A 25,391-nucleotide genomic window follows, 5' to 3' on the forward strand; every position below is an offset into this window, starting at 1 on the left:
ATCATGGAATATGTTGGATGGAGTGGTTGTGGCTGCTTGGGAGGGGTCTGAAGGCAGGCGGCCAGTGGCCAATCAGAGGGCGCGATGTATCGCGCTAAGGGTTAGCGCAAAAATGCGCAGCCGAACGCCCACACCACGCCATTTCGATATCCGGCTTCCCTTCTGACCCGACCGACGACGCGACGCCAGCAACAGCTCCTGTATGTCCAACCCGTATCGCGACTGACTCCTTCGCACCGTCGTGATTGACCCTCCCTTCGACTGCGGGCTAATTGTCCATTTCACAGCAACCGGGACCCGTCCTCTGAAAAGCGAACCGACGCAAAAAAATAAACACAATGGCCGACGCAGCACCCCGTGGTGGAGGATTTGGCGCCCGTGGCGACCGTGGCCGCGGTCGTGGTCGTGGCCGTGGCCGTCGTGGCGGCAAGCAGAACGAGGAGAAGGAGTGGCAGCCCGTCACCAAGCTCGGCCGTCTCGTGAAGGCCGGCAAGATCAAGAGCATGGAGGAGATCTACCTCCACTCTCTGCCCATCAAGGAGTACCAGATTGTCGACTTCTTCCTCCCCAAGCTCAAGGATGAGGTCATGAAGGTGAGCCGCTCCACGCGGGATATACTGGGCCAGGGCTGGAGGGAAACAATTTTGAGTTGGGAAAATGGTCATTGAAAGAGCGGCGGCTGATGCATCTCGAAACCACAGATCAAGCCCGTCCAGAAGCAGACCCGTGCCGGTCAGCGCACCCGCTTCAAGGCCATCGTCCTCATCGGTGACTCGGAGGGCCACATTGGTCTCGGTATCAAGACCTCCAAGGAAGTTGCTACCGCCATCCGCGCCGCCATCATCATTGCCAAGCTCTCCGTCGTTCCCATCAGGAGAGGTTACTGGGGTACCAACCTCGGTGAGCCCCACTCTCTGCCCGTCAAGAGCTCCGGCAAGTGCGGTTCCGTCACCGTCAGGGTATGTATCACTGGATCATCAGTGGAAGGGTTTTGATGCTGAACAACTTGCAGTTGATTCCCGCTCCCCGCGGTACCGGTCTCGTTGCCTCCCCCGCCGTCAAGCGTCTCTTGCAGCTCGCTGGTGTCAGCGACGCCTACACCGCCTCTTCCGGTAGCACCAAGACGCTCGAGAACACGCTCAAGGCCACCTTCGTCGCCGTTTCCAACACCTACGGTTTCCTGACCCCCAACCTGTGGAAGGATACCAAGCTCATCAGGAGCCCGCTCGAGGAGTTCAGTGACGTCCTGAGGGAAGGCAAGAGGTACTAAGCGTTTTTCATGAGCAGCGGTGCCATGGTTGATGGGTTCACTTTTTACGGGTTTCTGGCTATTTCCAAGTTTCAAGATGTACGCCCACGGTGGGTTGCACGGGTTCTCGAGGGGCCGGACCAAGATAGTCAAGGCAACTCGAGTGAAAAAGATTGAAACAAAATCCAAGCCCGGCTCATGATCCACGCATGGATTTTGTGAATAAACGTCTACGTCAGGGGGTGCCCATCCGCGGAAGCCCGAGGAGAAGGATTCTGTCAGTCCCAGGTCAGATTTAATGGCAGATCCCGCATGTGAAAGTAGCAGGTTATTGTAAGCAGGGCTCAGCGCATGATGTTCAGACGATCGAGCGTGGTGGTTTGTTTTTGTTTTGACCAAGTAGCTTTGACTCTGCGTCTGCGTCTCGAGTAGGTGGGATGTGGTCTGCTGGCTAATTCAAGGAGACTCGAAAGTAATCGACCGACCATTCTGTAGCCAAGACGTGACCGAGCAACAAAGGCCGGATGTTGACGGGGGAGCTCAGTCTCACGGCCGCTGCAGAATACGAAGACAAATAGAGGTAACCAAATTGCCCGACGGAGGAAAAGTGGGGATGCAGCGGACGAGACGAAGCAATCAAATTTCCTCTTGTGGTCGCGATAGCGCGAGGCTGCCAGTGTGCTTCTTCTATTACGAGGCTGGTCCAGCTCATGTCTCTGTCTGTCTTGGGAGGCGCAGGGCACCTCAGTGGATGCTGACACGCGGCGCTACAACGGAGTGGCTGTGGTGTTTGACAGGTGGCATTGGGAGAGAGGAGGATTGATTCGACACAACAGGAGGCCATGCTGACGATGAACAAAGAGTACCTGGTATAAGGACTTTTTTTTAAAAAAATAAAAATAAAAATAAAAATAAAAAACCAAAAAACTTTCTTCGGCGGCTGTGGCAGGGTCTGCATTGTTGTGGACGTCGACTGCGGCATTAGGGCGGGGCTCAGATAGGAACTGTCGTTGGCGCCGGAGGGAGCATGAGCGCTGTTCCACGCACGCGCCAAGCCGGGGGGTGCTTCTTGGGGCGACACAAAAGGCCCCGAGGCCGAGCAGACTGCGGGCCGTACGGTAGAGATGGTGGAGTGGGTCGCAAGGCTGTGAGAGCAGGACGAAGAAGAAGGGGTCAGTCAGTCACAATGGTGGTGGCTGCTGGAGCGTTTGGTATAAACCCCCGTCCGTCTCTCTCCACGGCACACGGATCACTTCATCATCATCATCATCATCGTGCAGGCCAGTCCAACCAAGCGACACATCAATCAGCCACCACCACCGCATGCCCAGCGCGCGCCAAGACACCCAATCCCAATCACGCCCATCCCTGAGGCTTTGAGGGAAAGGGAGCTCCAGCACGCACTACATTACCTGATGCTCTCGCCGACTTTTGCATCGTCCCCAATCCATCTTTCCTGGGGTCGCCAGCGGGGCCAACCTTAATTCCGTCATGCCCGCCATGGATGCCTGGAACAACCAGAGGCTGCCCTTCTCAAAGAAGCGCCTGTCCAAAAAAGTCATCATCTCGTCAGCTCTCTCGTCTTGCTCTCCGCCTCTGCTGTCGAGTGCTCACCCTGTCCGAACAGATACATCCTCGACTATGTCATCATCGTGTATGCCTGGGTCCCCCGTCTTAACCTGCCGCCCGCCTCTCTAACCGCCCACCAGTCTCTTTGTCGCCGGCTTCTACGCTCTTGACTCTGTCGAGCCCTACCACCAGCACTTTTCTCTGCAAAACTACACCCTCCAGTACCCGTACGCCGTCAAGGAGCGCGTTCCTGTCTTCGACCTCGTCATCATCGCCGTCCTTGCTCCCGCAATCATCATAGCCATATATACACTGGTAATTGATGGCTTGTTTTCGAATCAGCCGCCGCCCCAAGGGACATCTTCCAAGAGGAGGAAGCTGTCGGGCAAGTACCGTATGAAGGACAGGCTGTGGGAGCTGAATTGTGGTGTTCTCGGCCTGCTCCTGTCCGTAGGCGCTGCCTTCACCATCACTGGCACCTTGAAAAATGCCGTGGGAAAACCAAGACCGGACTTGATAGATCGCTGCCAGCCCAAGCCCGGAAGCCACGATCCTCCGGTCTACGGACTTTCGAACCACAGCATATGCACGCAGACGGACAATGCCATTCTCAAGGATGGCTTTAGGAGCTTCCCCTCTGGACACAGCAGCAGTACGTTCAACGTGCTCAGTGTCTTTCTCGTACTGCGCTAACAATCGCCAGCTGCTTTTGGTGGTCTCTTCTATCTCACAATCTACCTCGCCGCCAAGATGCACGTTTTGGACTCCAAGGGCGAGGTCTGGAAGACATTCATCATTCTGATTCCCGCCCTGGGCGCCGCCCTCATTGCTGCGTCCCGCATCATGGACGCGCGCCACCACCCGTTCGACGTAATTACTGGCAGCATGCTTGGTATACTGACTGCATGGGGCGCTTACCGACAGTACTTCCCTCCCGTCACCGAGACCTGGCGCAAAGGTCGCGCATATCCCATCCGCAGCTGGGGCAAGGAGCCTGAACCGCCAGGACCTGAAGCATACCCAATCACGCATCTGCAAGAAGGGGCAGAGCCGCTGCGCAACGAAGCCACCGAGCTCAAGACCATTGACGAGGAAGCCGACGCTGGCGGCCCAGGAGACACGAATGTCTTCCGGCAGCAAATCTCGTCGTCCCAGCGCCGCCGCGCTGCCCAAGACGCCCACTCGGCCTCGGGTCCCACGCCCTCGTCCACGTACAGCGCCGACCCTCTCCACCGCCAGCCCTCCGGCCTCTCCTACACGCCCTCGTCCAACTTTACCAGCAACAACCCCTACGGCGGCGCCTACCGCCGGCGCGGTGCAAATGACGACTACGCCTCGTCATCGTCCGAAGATGAGCCCAACGACTTTGAGTTGCAGCACTCCACCTCGGCGGCCGGCGGCGGAGGCGTCGTCGCGCCATTCCCCCAGTACCCCCGTGGAACGTACAATCCCGTCGTCGACACGTTTGATGCTTCAGACACGGCGTACCACCGGCCGCCGGGCCAGCTGCAGGCCACGACCACGGGAAGCAGCAGCGGTGGAGTTGTCGGCGGTGACGAGGCCGACCTGGGCACCGTAGGTGCATCGATGATCAATGCGCCGGCGCCTGTCCCGCCAAGGCATTTGGAGGGCGTTGCTGGGTTCGGCAGGTAGTTATGAGGTGTGGCTTAAAGAAGGGCTCACTTGATTGGGGAGCGTTTTGACCGGACTGGACAAGCCAGCTGCCCATTTGCTCACCCTTTTCCTGACACCTCTACTACCGTTCTTCTATCCTCTTCGCGCCGTTGAACGCTTGAATTCTCCACCTCTGCATTTTGCAGTGGTGGTGGTTTTTCTTCTCCATTTCGAACAAACCCCCTTCCTCTCCAACTTTACCCATTTCATTCACGGGGCACAATTCTCTTTTAACTTCGCCTCCACTTTCATCTTCCACATGGGGTTGGATGGATCAAGCAATCCACAAACAGACAGGCCAGAAAGGAACGGAGAGCAGCATGGATTTTTGACTGTCCATCTTGGAACGACTCGCAGCAGAGCGACAGACGGCAGATTGTCGTGAACGAGGCATAGCGGGCATCACAGCGCAGTGTAGTGCATTGCACAGAGAGAGGCAGAGCATTTCATACGTACATGGGATGGCGTGGGAACGGCATGGCGCGGAATGGCATGGCATAAATGGTATATACACACACTTGACATGTGTCGTGTCTGTAAGCACACGTGTATATCTATCGATGCAGGCAGGACAAAAGTTGTCGTATCTATATATCTGCGGGTCTTTTTTCCCGTTGCGCTTGGCATTCACCATATGCGTGACGGACGGCTTTTGTTTACTGAGCCTTTTGATCTATGATGAGATTCTCTCTCTCTCTCTCTCTCTCTCTCTCTCTCTCTCTCTCTCTCTCTCTCTCTGTTGCATAGTCTCTCTCGGATAGATGGCATGTAAGTCAAGTGGTGGCGGTGGCTGTGCCGGTGGCATTCAAGACAGAGACAAGAGTGTCGGACGGGTAGGTAGGTAGGTAGGTAGGTTGCCGTCCAACAAAGAAGTTCTTTGCTCGCGCGCGCGCGTACCCTATATACACACATACATATATACATACATACATACATATATACATACATACACACATACACACATACACACATACACACATACACACATACACACATACACACATACACACATACACACATACACACATACATACATATATACACAGCGAGTGTGTATATGCGTGTGTGTGGCGACGACACAGAAAAGCAACAACAGAAAAGCAACGGAAAAACAGACAGACAGACAGACAGACAGACAGACAGACAGACAGACAGACAGACAGACAGACAGACAGACAGACAGACAGACAGACAGACAGACGTGCGCGAAATCAAGTACACGAGTGAAACAGTCAGTGAGACAGACAACGACGCGCCGGACGGGACGGGACGGGACGAGCGCCGTCCGTTCGTCGTACTAGATTGATACAGGAGGTGCGGTGCACGTTCTCAGCTCTGTGCTCGGTTGTTGTGCGTGTGCCTGTGGTGTCAGTGTCAGTGTCAGTGACTGACGGTAGGGAGGCAGGGAGGGGGAGGGGTGCGGGAAGTCTAGAACAGGGAACAGAGAACAGAGGGAGGGGTAGGTAGGTAGGTAGGTAGGTATGTGTACATGTATGTGTACGACTAGGTAACCGACCAACCAACCAAGCCCTTCCTGCTGTGATGTCAGTCAGTCAGTCAGTCAGTCAGTCAGTCAGTCGTTGCAAAGGGGGGGGGGGGGGGGGGGGGGGGGCTGGCGGGTGGCGAAGAGGGGTTAAGGGTGTGGTGTGGGTAAGGGGGTCTGAAACAACCTGATACGGCCAAAGAGCGTGGCGAGGTTCCAAGCGTGAGTGTCTCTGATATCGTGACTGGCTGGCTGGCTGGCTGGCTGGCTGGCTGGCTGCACGGCCCGTGTGCGTGCGTGGCGGCAAGCGAGCGGATGGGATTCAGCGCGTCGTCGCCCGCGGTTGTTTCTCCGGTCGGACGGCAAATCCAGCGACGGTGGCCGTGTTGTCTCACAGACAGTCAGACAGACAGACAGACAGACAGAAGGCGTAGGTGGGTGGGACAGGGCTGAGGTTGGGGCAGGTGAGGGAGCGAGCGAAGAAGGGAGAAGGGGAGGAGCAGAATGAGAAGAAGAAGAGGAGGAAGAAGAAGAACCATGGTATTGATTCGACAGGCGAGATGAGACAGACGGGTAGATTTCAATCCTATTCATTCCTCTCCATTTCTTCTGCCATTGTTTGGCTGGCTGAGACTTTGTGTTTGCTTGTTGCTGCTTCCCTTTGCTCCGAGAGCCCGCCGCCCCCTTGATGTTTTGTGTCCCATCAAGATGTGTCGGTCGGTCGTGAGTGGGTCGATGAGACCAGTCAGTCCATGCGTGCCATCATCCATTGTCGCCTTCATCAAGAGTTAGACACTGCGCTTGAGGACCAAGGGAACAATGCCGTGGGTTGTGATCAGAGAGCACCAACCTCACCTCCTCCTCCTCCTCCTCCTCCACTCATCCCAGTCAGTCTGCATTCCATCCATCTCCGCCCCTTACCCGCTGCTACACGGCTCCGGCGGCGTCGCGCCCTCAACCAACACATGGCCAAGCTCCGTCGTCGGACTGACCCACGGCTTGCCGTCCGCCCTCGCCCGCGTCCTCTGCTCAAACGCATACGCAAACCCAACCAACGCGTCCTCGCTCCAGCGGCGGCCCGCAAAGCTCAGCCCAAACGGTACGCCGGGCGCCGTGTCGACGAGGCCGCGCGCCCCCTCCTGCGACTCGACCGACGCGTCGGCCGGGTAGAAGCCCAGCGGCACCGTGACGACGGGCGCGCCGATAATGGCGCTGATTCCCGGCGAGAAGCTGGTCGGTAGCACGACGGCGTCGAGGTCGTGCGCGTCGAGCGCGCCCAGCAGCCCGCCAGCGCCGCCCAGGAACTGGTTCGCCGTGTACGCGGCCCAGACTTCGGGAGACGTGTTTGCTGGCGTCGACGAGTTCAGCGCTGCGTCCCAGATGCCCGTGTCGCGGTCTGGGTAGTCCTCGCGGGGGTCGGATTGCGTAAAAGCGCGCACTTCGGCCAGGTTGCTGACTTTGGCTGGGTTTTGCGTCAGTCTGGATAGGTATGTCGGCAGGTTGGCAACGAAGTCGGTGCCGAGGACGAGGGTTTCGTTTTGTGATTGCACGAATTCGGAAAAGGCAGTGTAATTTGCGTCGGGGACGACGGTTGCGCCAGCAGCGGCAAGCACGGCTAGCGATTCTTTGAACGCGGCGACTTCGGTGTCAAAAGATCCGTCGCTGTTGTAGAACTCAATTACGTTGGTGGGCACACCGATGCGAGCCTCTGAGAGCGCCGACAGCCTGCATGCAGCGACGTAGTCTGGAAGGCTGCCGCCGTTAGGAATGGCCAGCGTGTAATTGTCCGATGGGTCCACACCGGCAATGGCTTGGAGAAGGTATGCGGCATCCTTGACGGTGCGGGCCATGGGGCCCACAGTGTCTTGCCGCGGGCTAATGGGTATGACGAGATCCCTCGACGTTAAGCCCACGCTTGGTTTGATCCCGACGAGGTTGTTCTTGTTCGAGGGAGACAGAATCGACCCATCCGTCTCGGTTCCCAGTGATGCCAGCGCGAGACCGAGAGCTGATCCGACTCCACTGCCGCTCGAGCTGCCGCTTGGGTCTTGGTTGGGATAGTAAGCTCCAATCACTTGCCCGCCGTACGCAGACCATCCACTCGTCGAGTTGTTGGATCTGAAATTGGCCCACTGGCTCAAATTGGTTTTACCAAGAATGATGGCTCCTGCTTTGCGCAGCTTTCGGACGACAGTGGCATCACGTGGAACCTTGGCTCCTATTAGAGCATAAGAACCAGCTGGAAGATGGTCAGCCGTGTACTCATCGGCGTATGGGTTGCGTACCAGTATTGCCCAACTCATCATTCGTGGCAATGTTGTTTTTTATCAAAATGGGAATCCCATGAAGGGGTCTGCGTTGTCGAGATCAGTATCAGGACAAAAGGCCTGCAAAAGAGCACCCACCCGCGAACAGTGCCATTCCCCCTCTCCACATCGAGCTGGCTCGCAATCCCAAGCGCATCGGGATTGAGTTCCGTCACGGCTCTCACTGAGCCATTGACCTCCTTGATGCGCGCGACATATGCCTACAACGAGAACATGAGCATCTCCTGCGTGAGTTCATGCCCTCCCGGTAAAACGAACATTGACGAGGTCGACGCTCGTAAATAAGCCTGCTCCAAGTCCAGCCTGGAGCTCGTCAGCCGTGGCTTCGGCAAGACTGGGAAGCGTCGAGTTGTCAGCTGCTGCAAAACGTTTGGTCAGCGGATCACGCTCCAATGCAGAGGACCGAGACAGCAGCCAAGCCAGCCAGCCACGATGATGACGTACAGACGGTGGTGATTATGGTGGTAGTTGTGCGACACCACGCGGGCGCCAGGAAAAAGGAAATGTGGAAAAGAGAGACGAGAAGGACGCGTAGGGAAGCCATGGTGGCGGTGTTTTGCAATGCGAATGTTTGCTTGCAAGGATGGTGGAGGAGAGCGTTGGTTATCTTTCCGATTGAATTGACGGGCGCAAGAGACAATAAAGTGAAGTTGAGAGAAGAGACGCTCAATGGGCTATTCAGAGGGTTTGGAGACAGACAGATACAGACACAAATAGACGATACGCGGCTCAATGAATCGAGACAGCAAGCCCGAGACAAACAGATGAACAAGCAGACTCAAGCTTCGTCCAACCCATCAGTCAGACTCAGCGATCTCCCTCGGATTCGCAAAGACAGAAGGAGCTTCAGCACGCGTGCGTTTTTACTGCCAGCAGAATGCTGTCTCGCGCGCCGTCGGTCAGTCGAATCTCGTCTTTTCTTGCTCTGTCGTCCCCGGTACCAGGGAAAAGGAAAAAGTCATTGACAGAGATAACGTCGCCCCAAGAACAAGAGAACCCCGCTCGATCAACCCATTATTCGTCGAGAGAGCCTCATCCCACGAAACTAGCCCACACATGTAGTCTAGCGCTGCACGGCATGTAGGATGCACTGCACAGACTATACCCGGCAAGTAAGGTGGACCGACGAGAAGCGGCAAACCGACAGGGGTGGGAGCTGAAAGAGAGCGCTGCTGCTCTTCCCCACACGTTGTTGTTCTTTGACGAACATAGAACTGGTGGGGATATGTGGGCATGGTGGATTGACGTGCAGGACTTCTTTCGCCATGCATGCCACCCATGAACGATGGTGAAACGTGAATGATCTCCAGGAAAACAGGAAATTTGTATGTAGAGACGGAGACGTGGAAGAGGCAGCAGCAGCGCAGATGATAACGCACCAGTCTTCCTCTTCTAGACATCTTGGGTCGTCGTCTGGCTTCCGCTCATCCGTGGTGATTCGCGCTCTCATCTTCATGACTTACCTGGTGTCGCTCGCAGTCCTCCATAAAGCAGCCGCCGCCACCACCAACACCGCCAGTGCATCACCGTCGTCTTGGTTGTCGACGTGTTCCAAGATGGACTAAACCCGCGCCCATTTCTCATCAGTGGCGCAAGCAACATCGCGGCTACTAGCAGCAACACTGCGAGGACGTGGCGTCTTTGAAGGGAAAAACGATGGTGGCGGGCTGCGTTGTTGACTGTGGAAGCTGCTGTCAGGGTTGGAATCGCACGCGCTGTGGCGCTGTGGGCTTTGGTTTTGTCTTCATTTGGGCTGGATGCGAATGGAGACGGAGAAGATGGAGGAGATGATGATGATGATGATGATGATGATGATGGCATTGTGCGAATGCAGAACGGTTGAACCGATCGTGCTTCTCAAGACGAGTTACACAGGTAGAGATGGGCGGGGGGAGGTGAGGGTGGCAGCAGCACCGGGACGCAGGTCGCGCGCACCCACCTACCTATCTACCTCTCGGCCTCACAGAGAGAAGCATCCATGCCTCGGAGAAAAACCTTGAGCCTCTGTAGCTTTTTACTTAGTTTAGCCCTGCCAAAAGAGAATTCGGCACCAACAACGCATGCCTCACCAAGGTCGCAATGCCAATTCAGGGTCCAGCATCGATCGGTCGGCCAGCCGTCCAGCTGTCCCTGGCTGGCCCGCTACCTGGCGACCCTGACCACCAACCAGGTGCCTACCTACCGCGAGCCGGTCCCGATGTGCGCTGGGCAGCGCACGGCACGACGGACGGACGGACGGACGGACGGACGGACGGGAGAGCTTGACTAAGGTACTTGGCCGCGAACCTAAACCGGCCCGCGTTACCAGGGCGCTAGGAGGTTTGTTTTGACGACGACGACGACGACGACGACGACGACGACGACACGACGGCGGACGGTGCTGGTCGAATGCATCAGCAGCAGCAGCAGCAGCAGCAGCAGCAACAGGGAGCGAGAGAGAGGATATTGCCCGGTGGTAGGCAAAACAGACGTAGAAGAAGAGAGTGTGTATGTGCAGCTGAAAAGTTCTGATTCCGTATAGTGTGATATCTACTACCTGCTTAATCCCACCGTGGTATCCTGATCAATCGACTAATCCCATGCAGCCCCGAGGGCCGCGCCCGCTGATGCCAGTTTCTCATGCTGGACGTATATCTATAAGCCCCCATAAAGTCCCAGCAAACCCGTCATGAATGGTTCCCATGAAACGCCAATGCTAACCACCGCCGGTTTTGGGAAAAATCGAGGGGCAGGCCAAAGGGAAAGGTCGTCCATCGGCTTGCCAGCTCTTCGTCGTCAAGAATGTACAAGGGAAAAAAAAAAAAAAAAAAAAAAGACCCCAAAGGAAGGGCAAAAGGAAAAAAATGCAGCTTTTTCACAATGTTTGTTTCTTTTTCCCCTGTCCTTTCTATACGTTACGATGGCTATATGGCTCGTAGCCCGTGTGCTGGCCGTTCATGTCTCGAAGCGGGACGTTGCCATCAGTGCTGCTTTGAGCGCCGACGCCGAACGGGCTGTGGACGCGCTCGTATGTGTAAGGGGCCTTTTCGACGACGGGGCCACGGCCACGGTTGTGCTTATCGTTGGAGCGTCCGGAGCAGCAGCATGTGCTAAGCATCCAGAACAGACCGGCGCCGATGGCAAAAGCGGAGGCGAGCCAAGTGACGGCGAGCATCTTGCTGCCCAGGCTGGCCGTAATGTTGTAATCTTTGAGGACCGAATCAAAGGTGCCGGCGAGTGTGGCGTATAGAGCTGTAGAAGTGACTGATGCGGCGACGGTAAAGATGGTGGCCGCAGTCGAAACGAAGGTGGTGATAAAACTGCCCCAACGCGAGAAGATGGCAAAAATACCGACGACAATCTCCAGGCAGGTGCATGCCAGCGCCACCGCGTACGCCGCGTACATCCACTTTGCGACCTTGCGGTAAATATTTAGGCCCTTCTGGAGGCTGTTTGCAGTTAGTTCTAGTTCTGATTATTTTGAAACATGACTTGCCTATCAGGAATCAGATCTTCAGCTGCAGTGTTGTTCAGTCCCCAGACCTCGACGGGATTAAACCAGTAGGCCGCTTTGCGAGACGAGCAGTGGGTCAGCTTGTATCCTCCCGTCGAGTTCTTGTCGCCGTCGCAGTAGTTCATGAGGCCGACGGTGTATATGTCTTTGAGGTCTGAATCAACGGTGGTCTGTAGCGCCGCCAGAAGCTTGTCGTCAATGTCCGTCCCCGATATTTGAGAAATGTTCAATGGATTGGAACGGAATTTAGAAGTGTCGGCCTGGCGAACGATATCAGTCTTTTGTTGTTTTGTGTTTTTCTACGCTCCGTGGGAGCTGCTCACCTTGAAAAAGTAGAGATCACTCAGTGTCGAACTACTCTTGTTGGAGCCGCCCAAGAAGACAAGTACCAGACAGACCAGCGCGGCGATGGCCAGAGCCATGGGCGTGAAAATACACGCCGCGCGACCGATCTTCCCCATGCTTTGGCGACGACGGCGAACTGTGCAGCTGAAAGATTCCTGGAGAGAATGCTTGCGAGAATGTCGGCGGTTGTAAACAACGCGACGGTCGTAAGGGGGGTGGTTTGTGAGGAGAGGATTGTTGCCGGATTGTGGAGGAAGAGGAGGAGGAGGAGGAGGAGGAGGTGGTGGTGGTTGTGGTAGTGGGATGGTCGGATTGGGTTGGGAGAGGTAAACAGCAGAAGCTGGGATGAATGTTTCAAGGCATGTGGAGGCGTGCAGTACTCTTTATTGTCAAGGAAGTCAGTCGGGCAGACAGGGCGCTCCAAGCGGTGAGCCGACCAGGGAGCAGACAGTGTGCGTTCGTTGGAATGGGGGCGCAGCGGAGCGTAGTGCGTGCGTGGAGCTTTGTGGCAGGGCCAGCCACAGACAACAGCACAGTGACGTACGTACGAGCGAAGCGAGACCTGACCTGAGCCCCCAAGGCATCGCCTGGCACGGGCCCCAGATGGTACAAAAATCTGCCCTTCTCCTGCCCCATTCCACCGCCGATCAATCCTGGGGTTCTGCTGCTGGTGCTGCTGCTGCGCCCGCCCCTCCCCTCAACTCGCATACGCACGCGTGTCGTGTCGGCCGCCGAACCTGACTGCGCCAGCCGCCATGAGCTGAGAATTTTTTTCTCTCCCTCGCGCAAGACGCGCCTTCTCATTCTCTTGCTCGTTTTACACACGCGGCATTGGGGCAAGCCAAGAAGATTCGAGCGAATTAAAAAGAAAAAAAAAAGAAAAAAAATTCTGTCGTCTGGCGTCAGCAAGAGTCTTGTCACGGCATGACAGTCAGACAGACAGTCATTCAGAGAGGTCACGACGCATGCCGCGATCCGTCCGTTGATCCATCGACACGAAGGCGTGGCTAAGAAAAGAGGAGATCACCAGTCATCCAAGGCATCAACATGGCAGCAGCAGCAGCAGCAGCAGCAGCAGCAGCAGACAGCGACGAATGACAAGTGACAAATCCCGCCGCAAAGGGGTCCCCTCTTCCACCACACGCCAAGCACCCGGTGCCAAGAGGGCGATTCGTCACCTCAACTTCTCTGCTATTTTTGGCCGCACCGCATTGGTTGGATCGCACATGCAAGGACTGAGTGGCGCGTGGACCACCGGAGAAGGCCATCAGCCATCAGCCATCAGCCATCAGCCATCAGCCATCCACCATCCACCATCCACCATCCACCCACCCATCACTCCCAGCCAGTCAGCCCTTCCCCAGCCCTACTCGCTCTCTAAGCCTTTTCCCCCTCCGTGATCTTCGCACGGCGAGTGGGAGAGAGAAAAATAAGTTAATGGGCTGCGCTAGCTGAAACTAGCCTGCGCCATCCGCGACCATCTCACCCTCTGCGCTTGGTTGTCACCACCACTACCAAGGATGTGTGTGCTGCACTGCACCTCTTTGGTTCGATTCTTACGTCTCTGCAATTGCTCTCGTCCGCCGCTCCGCTGTCTGTCCAGTGCTTGGCGTCGTCGTCAACTACACATGTGCTGACCTCTTGCACCCTCAGCCAGTGCAACACACGTACCTACACAATCAACAGAACACGCTGTCCGCCCGCCTCATCTCGTGCTCCCTTGCTCAGTGCCACAACCCCAAATCCAGATACACAAGAAAAACAGACAAAGCAGAAACACCACCTCTTAGCTCCTCCCTAAAGCACGCCCGGGCCCGTTCCCCAGTCCTAAATGATATCCCTGGCCTTCTCCCAAAACTCCAACTCCAGATTCCCGCGACTAGACCTCCAGGTCGAGCGCCCCAATATAGAGACTAATCCCAGTCCCTGACAAACGAAATTTGTTTCCCCCTAGACGAGCCGTGTCGCCGTGCTCGATGGCAACCAAAATAGTAGAAATACCCCAATCCCTAAAAGTTCATGGGCATAGAAGAAGGTAATCACGGCGGCCGTGGTGGCGGCTGGTCGCTTTTTGACAAAGTCATTTTGTTCAAGGCTTCGCCACCGCTGCTGTTGAATGTGGTGACAAGAGAGGAAATTTCTGCGACAAACGACGTCGCAACGCGGCAAAATTAGGTCTGGTCGGCACGCCAGGCCAGCCGAAATTGCGACCGTCGTCACGCAACCAAGGTCTAATTAGGATAATACCGGGCGTGCCGCCAAATGTTGGCTTCGTGACGACGCATCGTCCTCAAAGCGCAATGTGGGGCGGCGCGTCGTCGTCCACAAAAACCAAACATAGTGGTTCCGTGCACCTCCACTCTTGGATTTTGCACATGGCTCCGATGTAGGATGCCAATTGGGAGAAGGGTCGAAACATGTCGACTCCAACGTCTTTGCAATTCATCTCCGCGGCGGTTGGTCGTGGGGACCGTTTTGGAATCGTCTTCCGCTTTCGCTTCTTGACCTGATCCATTCGGCAGAGCCTGGGAACCTTGTCAGATTTTGTACTGATGTGCAGGCCGAGCAGACACTTACCGTTTTGCCGGCCTTCTGCCGCCTTTTGTGCCTCTGGGTCGGGGCGTGCGCTTCCAGAGCCCCCGCGCAAAATGTCCTCGGGATTGAGTTTGCAAATCTCATACGCCACCTGCTGAGCAACGTAGCGTCGCAGCTCTCGGTCCTCGGCCATGTCTTCGCCTTCGAGACGGAACTTGTCGTTCTTGGTCAGTTTGGATCTTCGCAGTGCGCGAATCTCGTTCATGATGTGGAGCAACTCCGACTCGTGTGCCCGCTTGCGCTCGGCTGCGAATCTTGCGGTGCGCACATATCTTCTTGTGACATCCATGGCACCGTCGGCAGAAAAGGCAATGCAATATGCAAGCTTCTTGCCCCAGCCTGTGCGTCGTTAGCTTTGACCTTGAGAGGATTCGACATGGACTAGACGTACCTTCTGTGTACAGGCGAGGTTTGTCCCAGACTTCCTCGCAAGCGTCGACATGTACCCATCTTCTTCTGTGTGACGAATACACTTCGGTCCAGACGTGATCTTCAGAGTTCCAGACCCATCTCACGCGGCTACCCATGGCGCGGCAAAGCATGCTGAAGCAATTTGCCCACTCTCCAACACGACCTTTCCGGGTCTGGAGCAGCACAAATGCGTCATTGTAGCGGGGAAATCTTTCGTAGGTCCCGCACTGTTCGAGCGAGCAACGGTAGAGTTCGACTTGGCTGGCACCGCGCGCTTGCTCGTCGGGAAGCACGGCCGCCAGGCCGACGGCAATGGTGGGAGAGCCACAAGTATGGCACGCCGGGTTGTTGACCCAAGTAAAGAAAGATCTCTTGAACCATCGCAGCAGCGCCCGGATGACGCAATCCTGGTAGCCCCAGGCGGGTTTCTTGCCAGCGCCGAGCGATTCGGCCTCGGCCTTGAATATTTGGCTTTCCTCCTCGGCCTCGCCATAGATCTGGTCCAGCGGAATCACCCTCAGCGCCTCGTCCAGCAGACCAGGATTCTCCCACTTGACGGGCATGTTGGAGAGAGAAAGAAGCATGTTTTTGAATCGCATAGACCGAGCGTCCGAAGGCGGCCTAGGCACGAGAGGAATGTTGCGAATGCTCGAGCTGTATGACGGAGGCGGCGCGTTGGTGGGAGGGAGAGCAGCGTTGAAGGGAGCGGGAGATGCGGAGCGGGAGCGGCTGCTCAGTTCGTTCATGCGCTTGGTGCTCAAGACTTGACGGAAGCGGTCCGTCAGTTCTCGGGCCTTTTGTTCGTCGATGGGCGAGAGGCCATGCGCCCGGCGAGAGGGGGTCGCATCGGCCATTGTTCAGTTGGGAAAGAGTCGTTGGGCGCGTCGTCGTGAAGAGTAGAGTCGTGGTGAGGCAGGGTGCGACGGCAGTAGTGTTGCGTCTTGCACAGCCCGGTCGACGGAGCCACCAGCGGCGGGCCAGTGCACGGCGGTCTTGGAGTGAAGGGTCGGGATGGGGGACGGCGATGAGGTCGAAATGGAGGGGGTAAGAAGGAGAATCGGGGTCACTGGGGTAAGTAATAGGTGCTGGAACTTGGAGGTGAGAGGGGTGAGATGGACGGAGGATGAGGTGTCAAGGGATCCTCAGTGTCGGCGAGCTGCGCAAGCGTCGGTAGGGCAGAGCGACGAGCGTCGTCAGCGCCTGGGAGCGCAGCCAATGACGGCCGTCGTCAGCAGCGCAAGCTCGCCTCCAACGGAACCGTCGCTGCCCAGAGGCCGACGCACTCCTTCCAATCTCACACCCGGGATGCGATCTTGTCGACGACGCTGGCTGCATGCCATTGACCGCGACAATTAGATATACACCTATCTCGCCGTCGTCTTTGTTGCAGTCGCCGCTTGTTCTGGAGAATGCGCTGAGGTGCCGGGCTCTGCGCCTCCTGGTCGGCTGCCGTCTGGTCCAGGGCCTCCCGTCTGGGCTCGCTCTGGGGGGGCCGCGCGTCAGCCTCGCCATTGCGCGTCGTTCCAAGGAGCCAGCGTCTGCATTTTTATTCCCCCACAAAGACTGACGCGTGCTCGTCGCCATCCTATATAGAGCGACGCATCATCCGCATCCATTAGATGGCGACGACTGCCTTTTGCTCGTCCCGCTCACCGCGGCCCTGCACCCTCTGCCGCAAGCTGCGCAACACACGAAAGCGGGAGAGAGAAAAAAAAAAAAAAAAAAAAAGGGCACAATGTTCGGCCATGCCTGTGTCGCGACCGACCGTTGTGATCTCCGTCAGGTCCCCACTCGTTCTCCTCCGACCATAAGCGGAAAACGCCGCACTACTTGTAAACTTTGCGCTAGCCCAGGCCAACTAGACACCAGACACCAGCTCCCCACAACCACGTGTCCATCCATGCTCTGCCACTGACTGCCTGATGGTTGGATACGTTGCAGATGTCTACCGTAGAAACACAAAAGCCTCTGCGTCGTCGGCCCGCCAAGGTGCCATCTCCCGTGCTACTACTTTGACCTCTACACTCCTTTTGCAGAGCCTCGGTCGTTGGCTTACGCGTCTGTGACAATCGCAACCCGCCTTTGCCATTGACCACTCCCAACAACAAACGCATCACTTGTTGTCCATCTCTCACCGGTTCAAAGTTGACTTGCACATCTGGGGCACGGATATGCCACGATACTTGCTTGATTGCGACCTTGTACACGTCCTCTACACCGGTGTCGTCAAGCCGGAAAAGCCAATCTTGGTTGAGAAACGAAGTCCTTTTTTTTTTTTTTTTTGCGCCGATGATGCTCACGCGTCTGTCTATCCATCCATTAAAAGCACGCTCAACTTTTTGATCCCCATGTCTCAGAACTCCCGCTCCGCTGTGGTCGCATCCTGACAGAGCAGACCACCCTATTCAGGTGCAAGTCAATGATGAAGTCATTGATGATGGTGGACGCACGGCAACATCCCCACTCTTTTCATCAGATAGACCAGATAGAACACAGAAGCCCCCTTTACCCGTGCTCTTGCCTTGCCAAGATTCCCTCATCGCTCGTGGACGCCGACAAACTTGGGCGGCAGATCCAGATCCCACGACGGTCTCTCTACAAGTACCACTTCGAGTGGCAGAGGAGCCGACGCCCGCGCGTCCACCGTCTTTCCGCCGGCGCCGTTCTTGTCCACCTCGGCGCCGGCCTTGTCATCAGGGTGGCTGATGGCCACCAGGCCAAGAATCGGGCGGTACTTGAACGTGTGCCAATGAGTACGTCGTTGCGGCCCGCTCTGGGCAGCGTCGTCGGCGTCGTCTCCATTCGTCTCCACGGCGCCTCGCCGCAGTGCAGCCAAGGCCGTTGTCGTCGAGCTGTCTTCTTGCTGCTGTTGCTCGGCCTCGTCCTCGGCCTCGCCATCCGCTGCCGTTGCCGGGCTACTGCGAGCCTTTTCCACGCTCACCCAAGACGACGCGTCGGCACCCGTAATCTTGCGGTACTTGCGTCCCGCACCCTCGAGCTCCCGTGCCGGCATTTTGCTGCCTGCGCCGCTGGTGCTCTTGCGAAGAGGATCCTCTTCCAGCCCTCGCTTGCGTTTCTTAATTGGTGTCTCCTCGTCACCGTTTGTGGCACCCTCGGCTGTCTCTCCCGCCGGCCGCGCACACAAGTCGGCTGCGAGGTCGAACATGAAGACCCAGTTGCTGCCGTACAACCACAAACGTTGCCGCCTTTCATCATGAACGTCCCACAGGCACCCCATCGCCCTGTCTCGTACTCCCCTAAACTCGGACGGAAACTCGGAGGCTGGGTTCCGCCTTGACCAGTCTGTCAATCGGCCTTGGAGTATGTCGAATTCGTAAATCTGGTGCTGCGCAGTTACGACCAGCAACCGACGATCGCCGCTCGGCAGCTTGTGCGAGTGGGCGTGCGGGTTGCTTCTGGTGGGATGGACGGCAGGATTTCCGTTTGCCTGGCTTTCGGCATTGTCGGTTGGTCTAAAGGATAATACGAGGGCTGACGAATCAAGCTTCGGCAGCAGATGCCCCGCAGGGTTGCGAATCCAGTGCTGCCCATAGAATACTACTGGTCGGCTTTCGTCTCCATCGTCGTCATCTTCGTCGTCAGATGAAGCGTTGCCAGCGGCCTCGGTCTCGGGCCAATCGACCTCTGGAGCCGTCAAGTCTTCGTTGCCTTCGACGACCCAGCTGTCAATGCATCCAGAAATGTCGCTGACGACGAGCACGTCGTTGGTCATGGCGATGCGGGAGATGATGCGGTCGTAGGAGCCCCAGTGTCCATTGAGTGAGTTCTGGTAGTCCAATTTGTTGTGCAACCTGTGGAGCTCGACGACGCGAGGGACAAGTTTCCACCTGCCGTCTCCCACGTCCATCGTCAGGCGAGCAAGGCAAATTTCATTTTCGTGCGTGACCATAGCCAGCCACTTGCCATTGGGGCTCAGTTGCACCAAACGTGCGCCAGTTCCTTCAGCCAACGGCGGGGTCCCGAGCTTGCGGACACGAAGACCCCTTTCGTTTTGATTCTTCCGTGGCGACAGCTGAAAGACCTTGGCCCCGGAAGACGTGGATACAGCCAAGAGGCTTCCGTGTTCAGATATCGACGCCGAGTTGATGTTTTCCTCGCCCTTCAGAGCTAGGCGGGCGACGAGCTTGGGCAACTCGCTGTTGGCATCCCGCTTCTTCACACGCCAGATGCGCACTTCACGATCCCACCAGCTGACCAGGAGACGGGCGCGAGGGGCGCTAGTAACCGGCGGGGACTGCGGAAGCGCAGGCAAGGTGCGGCTGTGCTCAGTGTCGAATTCGCGGATGGGGACGATGATGGGATGAGTGTCCAGACCTGTCATAAACTTAGTATAAACCCTGAAGATGCGTCTTCGCCCTTACCTCCAGAAACCATGACACTCATCGACTTGCTCTCAAATGTCGCCATGGTCTTCACGTCGTGATCGTGGTACCTCCTGTGGGCGATCTTTGCCCACTTTCTATTTCCATGGTGGCCGTTGGAGAGACTGTACGCCACTGTGCGCTTGTCCATGCCGCCGCTGAAGATGGTGTCGCCGTCCTTGCTCACTGCAATGTCCAGGACGTCGGCTTCGTGTGCAGAAATGCGTTGCATTTGTGAAAAGTTTCTGCCGTCATAAAATCGAACCTCGCCGGTGGAATCGCCTGCCACAATGTCGCCGTTGTTCAGGCATTTGACTGTCCAGACCAGGATCTCGCGCGGACCACCAAGTGAGGGAGCACCGAGGGTAATGTTCCTGAGCAGCGCTCCGTTTCTGGCATCATAGACTCTGATGGCACTGTCGGCGAACCCAGCAACCACCACCTCCCGGTTCTGCCAGATGACGCTCAGGACTCTCGCTTTCCTTGCCGTCGGCCTGGTCAAAAATCTCTGGAACCTCAGATCGTTATCGGCGGTCGAAAGCAAGGCCAGCGTCCCATCTGCGCATCCCGCCACCAGATTTTGTCCTCGAAAGTCTCCCTCCCTGCTCTTTGTGTTCTTCTTCCACTTGGGTTGTGCAGCCAGGGACCAAACCTCGCTATGGTTACCGGACGAGTGTCGCAGCGGCAGGCCCGTGACGAGGTCCCACTCTGTAACGGTGCTCGAGTATCCGATACTGAAGAGGCGAAGGCGGCCGTCGGTCATGTAGCCATTCTCGTCCTCCTCGTCTGGTTCCTGCGTCCATGCAAGGCCTTCGACACTTCGATCCTTTCCTCCGCTCAGCGTAGACTCGTGGACCCATGTCCCATTGTTAGGATTCCATATTTCGATGTTCCCGTTTGCGCGACCAATGGCAAGCCTAAGGTTCCGAACTCCCTTGCCAACGAATTCTTTGGAGTGAGAGTACGAAAAGGCGAGGGCGTTGATGGCGGAGGGCGGATACGGCACGAAGCGCGCGCGGTGAATTTCCATGGTGTTTGAGGGTGCGCCAGGCACAGCGATGCTGTCGACAGACAATTCGCAAGGGGGGCTGTCTACCAGTTGTTGGGGGGGGGGGGGATTCGGCGTTGGTAGCGTGCTTTAGAACATGGTGTTTTTGACGCGCCTGCGTAAAGTTCGCGACTGGCTGCGCAGGGAAGATGTTCCCAAAAATTCTCGAGGTCCAAGCGCATCGGCGATCGGCATGAGTTATTCCGAGGTTCCCAAAAGTCATGGCCCAGTCGTTCACCTGACTGCTCCCTGTCTTCATCTCTTTTTGGAGTTTGGATGGACCATATGTCACGTCAAGCCAACCAGATGCATATATTTTGGCAGTTGGCTCTGAAAGATCTATGTGTCTTCTGTCTGCGCTGTTTTGACGACATGATATGTCCCGGTCCTGGATTGGATGTGCCACGACTTTTTGCTCTGGGGCTTGATTGCCGCTAGTTGTCTTAGCGAGGGCCAAGACCGCGCTTAAACCAACGTCATTCGTAGGCTCGCGACTCCTTTTGCTCATCGTGCGAGCAGCCCTGACAGCCGTATCACCCTCATAGGCTTGTCGGGCTGCAGTATGAGTCCACTTTTGCCTCTGACGCAGCTTTGGGTTGGAAAAGAGTCGTTTAGTATGAAGTTTCACGGCGTTGCTCACGCTAGTTGCACCTTTGTCCGAGGCTTTTCTCACAACGTTCGGAAGCAATGACTGGAGGCACGTCCACGACTCATTGGCGCCTTTGGGCCTGACCAACCATCCACCGTCGCGACTTCGAGGCCGCTGAACAGACCTGATATCGATTCCTTAAGCTTCATGGGCGCAGAGGGATTTAGTGGCTCGGAAGCAACGGGTTGAAGCTCGTCTGAAACAAGGTGATCCCGTGCCCCATCCCGCTCGTCCCGCAGGAGATAGCACGCCTGGGCCGACTGCATCTGCTCAAGACCGACCGACTCGACGGGCTCTGCTGGGAATAGCGCTCTCATCGCCCCAGCACGCGTCCTGTTGTTGTGCCTGCCGCTATGGAGCTTCCCTCTTCACGCCCAACGTGGTGGTTGAGGATGATGCTTGCTTCATCTAAATCCCGGCGACGGCGGCGGCAAACCCTGAGTTGATCGCTGGAAATCCTCGTCTAGACTCCGGCTCGCCGTCACCCGCTGTCAATTGCGGCTTGGGCTTGATGTTCAAGGATGGTGACTGAATGCAGGGCTCTTCCGTTGTAGTTTTGGACATGGAAAGCTCTCCCTGGCATGGAGCAATTGGGGCACTGATCAACGGCCCGGAGGCCTGTGAGGCTGATCTGAACTGGGAAATCAAGAGGCGGTGCGACGATGTCGTTGGGCGCCCTTGTGACGGAGGTTTCGTTGCCAGTTTCATTGGAGAATAGCGCAGCGGGGCAGTGAATTGAGGGCGCATGAAATTTCAGGTCATGGTGATGAGCCTCGCGGCAGGGATGTCGGCCGTGGCAGCCCGTTGGTAATGAAACTGGCAGGGCTGACGGCACTCACAAGTTGCACAGGAGTTGGGTACTGGCGCAGTAGGTTTGGGTGGTAAAATCTACGTCGACGCGGACACATGCGACCGGACAGGTATGCGCAGGCAGAAGGCTAAAAAGGCGCGTGTTGAGCAAGGCAGGCTGGAGTATCTGGTGGAGAGTGAGTTGGGGGCTTGCCGCAACGGGATGCGCCAAGGCAGAGATGATTGGCGGCGGTGGCTGCCCCGCGGACCCAAAATTCCTGGGGTGGAATTGGGGGACCATGATGAGATGGATGCAGTTATAAATATTCTAGTCACTGCACAAGTCCTAATCTTGCAAGAAATGGCGGTTGGCGATGGCTATTTTGACGCAAAAGCATGGAGCATTACATGTGCTCTGCGCGCAAAGACGCAGGCGGATGGAGGCGCGATGGATTCGTCGCTCACGCGCTTGTGTCCAGCCACGTTCCGCAATGTAAGAGTCGGCCAAATTGAACCGCCAATGCTCGCTCGCAAGCAAGCGACGGCTCACGGGCAAGGCAAAGGCGGTGCGGACATTGGAATCACAACAGTCGGTGCCGTTCAGGCCCACCAGGTCAAGCGGAGAATGACATGGTGGCGGGGGTGAAAAGGCTGAGTATTGTCCACGTCGCTACTGGCTTGCCACGCTTGGCTGATCCAGCTAGACTGTTTCATGAAACAGGCGACATGCAAGTGGTGGGGTTTTGTCGAAGCTGGGCTGACGGCGGGTTTGCTTTCGAGAAGGCGGTTACGCGAGGGGAATCCATGGAGAGGCCAAAAATTGTCGGGAAGGCGAGGTCGCCTCAGGCAGGCTCTCGGTCACGCATGACGCAGTGGGGACAGACAGAAACGTGGACGTGTTGGTTGAGGAAAAAAATCTCTGCAGGCGGACGGCGGAGCGGAGCCTCTTGATTCTTGTCGCCCGGGTCCCACCGGCGTGCCCGTCAGCGTCACGACAGACTCAACGAGACGCGACTCTTGAGATGAGGGCGACGCGTCTGAGTAGAGAGGTTTCAGGCGGTTAATTATTGCGTGCAGTGCAGTGCAGTGCAAGCTGTGGTGCTGCCGTGTTCAGGGGAGCAGACGCAGTTGAGAGGCGAGGCGATGGATGTGACATCAGCTGGATTTGCATCTTCAAGGCCACACCCAGACGGGCATCCAGGCAAGGGCGGATTCTCGTGGGCGGAAGAGCTGCCCTTCAGGTCGACTCACCGCACCGATCTGCAAGCACACGTTTCCATCATGCCAGCGTCTCGCAGCGAATCGATGTCAGGTCCTCTGCTGAAACCCTCGCAAAAAATAAATCTCATGTGACACAAGCGGCACCCATCCATCCATTATGAATTCAAGAGTGAGGAGCCAGGACAGCGCACACGTTATGCCTGTTGCGGGCTGCCGTGTCGAAACCCGCGTCCTCCCTGCGGCGGCTCGCGGCTCGCACAGGGTTCCCTCAGCCTGGCAATTCACAATTGGGCAACGAGAAATCAGCATGGGTGGTGGCGATACGGTGAGAATGTTGGATGGACCGTGAGCCTTGGAGCGGAGATTGGGCGCTTTGGCTCGCTGGCTCTGGCTCTGGCTCTGGCTCTGGCTCTGGCGCTGGCGCTGGCGCTGGTTGCTCTGCTCTCGCAGTTAGTTCTTGGTGTCTGCCCGGCCGGCCAGTCGAGTGCAACGCAAGCAGGTGTGCGATACAGGCACGGTACATACATACATACATACATGTGCAGTGGCACGTCTCGACTGGCTGGCATTTTTGGCTGCATGCGTACGAGCCAGAATGAGTGTCGCGGAAAAGCAAATGGCCATGGCCAGTGGCGCTGGCGGCCGCTTGTGCCCTGCGGGGATTGGCTGTCGGCAGGCGAGCAAGGAACCGCTCATGGCCAACTCTGCATCCGGTCTGCTCTTCTTCTACCCTGAAGCATCCGTCCATCTTGTGCTTCGTCCATAACACCTCCTCCTCCTCCTCTCCTCTCCCCCCCCCCTTCCCCTTCTCCCCCTTCGAGCCGTCATTCACCCGTCGGCTCTTCAGCGGCCAAAGTTCTGGTCAACGGGGTACGTACGTGCACAGTTCCTTTCCATAAGACGCAACATCATCCTTCTCATCCAACCCTCTGCCCCTCAACCCCATCCGGCAACACCACCAACTTCCTTCCACATCCTCCTACCTCCCGTTCACCGCTCCTGCGACACTCTCTGCTGCGTCTCCCTAACACTCCCACGCTGCCTGCAGAGCCGGACCTCATCGTCGAGACCGATTCGCGTCAACACCCTCCCTCTCTCTCTCTCTCTCTCTCTCTCTCCACGTCTCTCGCGCTCTCCATCATCCGGACTGAGGTCAGCCCGCCTGCGTGCGTTTATACTGTGCTGCTTGTCGTGCGTGCGTGCCTTCGTGCAACGGTGAGTTGACGGACTTCCTTTTTACCCGCTGTTCTGCCATGCCTCGGATCTCCCCTTTGGCCGACGACACAATCTCAAAGTCTCTTCTCGAAACCAACAACGCCTTCGACCGACGTGCCCTGGACCGAAACATTCGTATGATGTGCAAGACAACTGGCCGACTGCACGTGGTTCAGATTGGTCGAGATATGTCAAGAGTGGGCGGTCGTGCCTGAAGACATTGGTCCTCAAGCGCTGCGGAATTCTTCCAAGCCTGGGCAGTCTTCGACTTGTAATCTCTTGGTCCAAGACATGATCGGATTTGAAGAGCAAGAATTTCTTGAGGGTAGCGCGTTGAGTCCCTTTATCCGTGTTCCTGGCTTAACAAGCCTTGGGACTTGTCTCGGTCACTCCTGCGTTCCGCTTGGTCCAAGATCCAGGAGTACTGGATTGCTTCTAGTCTCACCCTCTAAGCTCTCCAAGACGAGGATGCGCAATTCCTCGGCCCGCCAATTTTGTCCTTCACGCGTCCGACACGATCATCCATCCACACCCAGAGAACAATGTCGCTGACTGTACTACCCCCCGCAGGACCTCGCTCGACCCTGCCCCTCCCATCTGTCTTGCTTCGTGGCTCACGCCCTACAAGACAGCCCTCTCCCTCCTCAGCATCGACTGCTGGTAGGAGGATTCCAGGGTATCCGAACTGTAAGTGGCGCCTTCGCGGGCTTACTGTGCCCCCCCCCCCCCAAAAAAAAAAAAAAAAAAATATCACAAGCTGAATGATGCATCTCACTAGCTCAGAACTCGTGGTTCAACGGGAATTTCCCACATTCCCCAGACTCCTTGACGAGCGACCCAGATCCCCACCCTTCGGCGGACTCGTTAATTCGTGCTCTGCCTCCTGAAAACCGCCCCCCCTGTGGCAAGCTTGGCCCTGTCAAAGACAAAGATCGATCGCC

General features: G+C 56.7%; 7 protein-coding genes across 7 annotated transcripts; 2 read left to right on the top strand and 5 right to left on the bottom strand.

Moving 5' to 3' along the window:
- The first annotated feature begins 165 nt into the window (after positions 1–165).
- On the top strand, positions 166–1,485 carry IWZ02DRAFT_235873 (40S ribosomal protein uS5). The gene is made up of 4 exons (XM_066763008.1): positions 166–202; positions 263–593; positions 702–959; positions 1,013–1,485. Exons 2-4 carry the CDS (start codon positions 339–341, stop codon positions 1,268–1,270), a joined length of 771 nt encoding a protein of 256 aa, XP_066623952.1. The 5' UTR covers positions 166–202; positions 263–338; the 3' UTR covers positions 1,271–1,485.
- On the bottom strand, positions 1,409–2,451 carry IWZ02DRAFT_235561 (uncharacterized protein). The gene has a single exon (XM_066763007.1). It carries the CDS (start codon positions 2,229–2,231, stop codon positions 1,701–1,703), a length of 531 nt encoding a protein of 176 aa, XP_066623953.1. The 5' UTR covers positions 2,232–2,451; the 3' UTR covers positions 1,409–1,700.
- Position 2,452: 1 nt separating this feature from the next.
- Positions 2,453–4,619, top strand: IWZ02DRAFT_235481 (lipid phosphate phosphatase-like protein 1). The gene is made up of 4 exons (XM_066763006.1): positions 2,453–2,817; positions 2,877–2,903; positions 2,959–3,470; positions 3,522–4,619. The coding sequence occupies exons 1-4, from the start codon at positions 2,741–2,743 to the stop codon at positions 4,469–4,471; spliced, it is 1,566 nt and encodes a 521-aa protein (XP_066623954.1). The 5' UTR covers positions 2,453–2,740; the 3' UTR covers positions 4,472–4,619.
- A 2,273-nt stretch (positions 4,620–6,892) lies between these two features.
- On the bottom strand, positions 6,893–8,644 carry IWZ02DRAFT_374964 (amidase; the record flags this gene model as incomplete). Its single annotated transcript, XM_066764791.1, has 4 exons — positions 6,893–8,214; positions 8,261–8,328; positions 8,381–8,502; positions 8,561–8,644. Coding segments are annotated over 4 exons (1,596 nt in total), but the record flags the coding sequence as incomplete, so codon positions are not given.
- A 2,450-nt stretch (positions 8,645–11,094) lies between these two features.
- IWZ02DRAFT_449086 (integral membrane protein-like protein) lies at positions 11,095–12,478 on the bottom strand. The gene is made up of 3 exons (XM_066767374.1): positions 12,119–12,478; positions 11,778–12,055; positions 11,095–11,730 (listed from the first exon to the last, which is right to left on the bottom strand). Exons 1-3 carry the CDS (start codon positions 12,254–12,256, stop codon positions 11,190–11,192), a joined length of 957 nt encoding a protein of 318 aa, XP_066623956.1. The 5' UTR covers positions 12,257–12,478; the 3' UTR covers positions 11,095–11,189.
- A 1,952-nt stretch (positions 12,479–14,430) lies between these two features.
- IWZ02DRAFT_432322 (uncharacterized protein) lies at positions 14,431–16,000 on the bottom strand (the record flags this gene model as incomplete). The annotated part of the gene is made up of 2 exons (XM_066766211.1): positions 14,431–15,074; positions 15,127–16,000. 2 exons carry the CDS (start codon positions 15,998–16,000, stop codon positions 14,431–14,433), a joined length of 1,518 nt encoding a protein of 505 aa, XP_066623957.1.
- A 1,682-nt stretch (positions 16,001–17,682) lies between these two features.
- Positions 17,683–20,558, bottom strand: IWZ02DRAFT_375214 (quinon protein alcohol dehydrogenase-like superfamily; the record flags this gene model as incomplete). The annotated part of the gene is made up of 3 exons (XM_066764807.1): positions 17,683–17,793; positions 17,860–19,481; positions 19,529–20,558. The coding sequence occupies 3 exons, from the start codon at positions 20,556–20,558 to the stop codon at positions 17,683–17,685; spliced, it is 2,763 nt and encodes a 920-aa protein (XP_066623958.1).
- Between the last annotated feature and the right edge of the window lie 4,833 nt (positions 20,559–25,391).

The sequence above is a fragment of the Phyllosticta citriasiana genome, assembly GCF_038021145.1.
Source record: "Phyllosticta citriasiana strain CBS 120426 chromosome Unknown IWZ02scaffold_5, whole genome shotgun sequence".
In the NCBI taxonomy this organism is placed as follows: Eukaryota; Fungi; Ascomycota; class Dothideomycetes; order Botryosphaeriales; family Phyllostictaceae; genus Phyllosticta; species Phyllosticta citriasiana.

What these genes read in the sequence shown, in the direction of transcription:
- IWZ02DRAFT_235873 (XM_066763008.1), top strand. Translation starts at nt 339, where the DNA reads ATGGCCGACGCAGCACCCCGTGGTGGAGGATTTGGCGCCCGTGGCGAC. An exon ending in TCAAGGATGAGGTCATGAAG is followed by an intron (nt 594 to 701) that starts GTGAGCCGCTCC and finishes TCGAAACCACAG; the next exon opens with ATCAAGCCCGTCCAGAAGCA. An exon ending in GCGGTTCCGTCACCGTCAGG is followed by an intron (nt 960 to 1,012) that starts GTATGTATCACT and finishes AACAACTTGCAG; the next exon opens with TTGATTCCCGCTCCCCGCGG.
- IWZ02DRAFT_235561 (XM_066763007.1), bottom strand. Translation starts at nt 2,231, where the DNA reads ATGCCGCAGTCGACGTCCACAACAATGCAGACCCTGCCACAGCCGCCG.
- IWZ02DRAFT_235481 (XM_066763006.1), top strand. Translation starts at nt 2,741, where the DNA reads ATGCCCGCCATGGATGCCTGGAACAACCAGAGGCTGCCCTTCTCAAAG. An exon ending in TCCAAAAAAGTCATCATCTC is followed by an intron (nt 2,818 to 2,876) that starts GTCAGCTCTCTC and finishes CTGTCCGAACAG; the next exon opens with ATACATCCTCGACTATGTCA. An exon ending in CCCCTCTGGACACAGCAGCA is followed by an intron (nt 3,471 to 3,521) that starts GTACGTTCAACG and finishes AACAATCGCCAG; the next exon opens with CTGCTTTTGGTGGTCTCTTC.
- IWZ02DRAFT_449086 (XM_066767374.1), bottom strand. Translation starts at nt 12,256, where the DNA reads ATGGGGAAGATCGGTCGCGCGGCGTGTATTTTCACGCCCATGGCTCTG. An exon ending in GTGATCTCTACTTTTTCAAG is followed by an intron (nt 12,056 to 12,118) that starts GTGAGCAGCTCC and finishes ATCGTTCGCCAG; the next exon opens with GCCGACACTTCTAAATTCCG. An exon ending in GAAGATCTGATTCCTGATAG is followed by an intron (nt 11,731 to 11,777) that starts GCAAGTCATGTT and finishes AACTGCAAACAG; the next exon opens with CCTCCAGAAGGGCCTAAATA.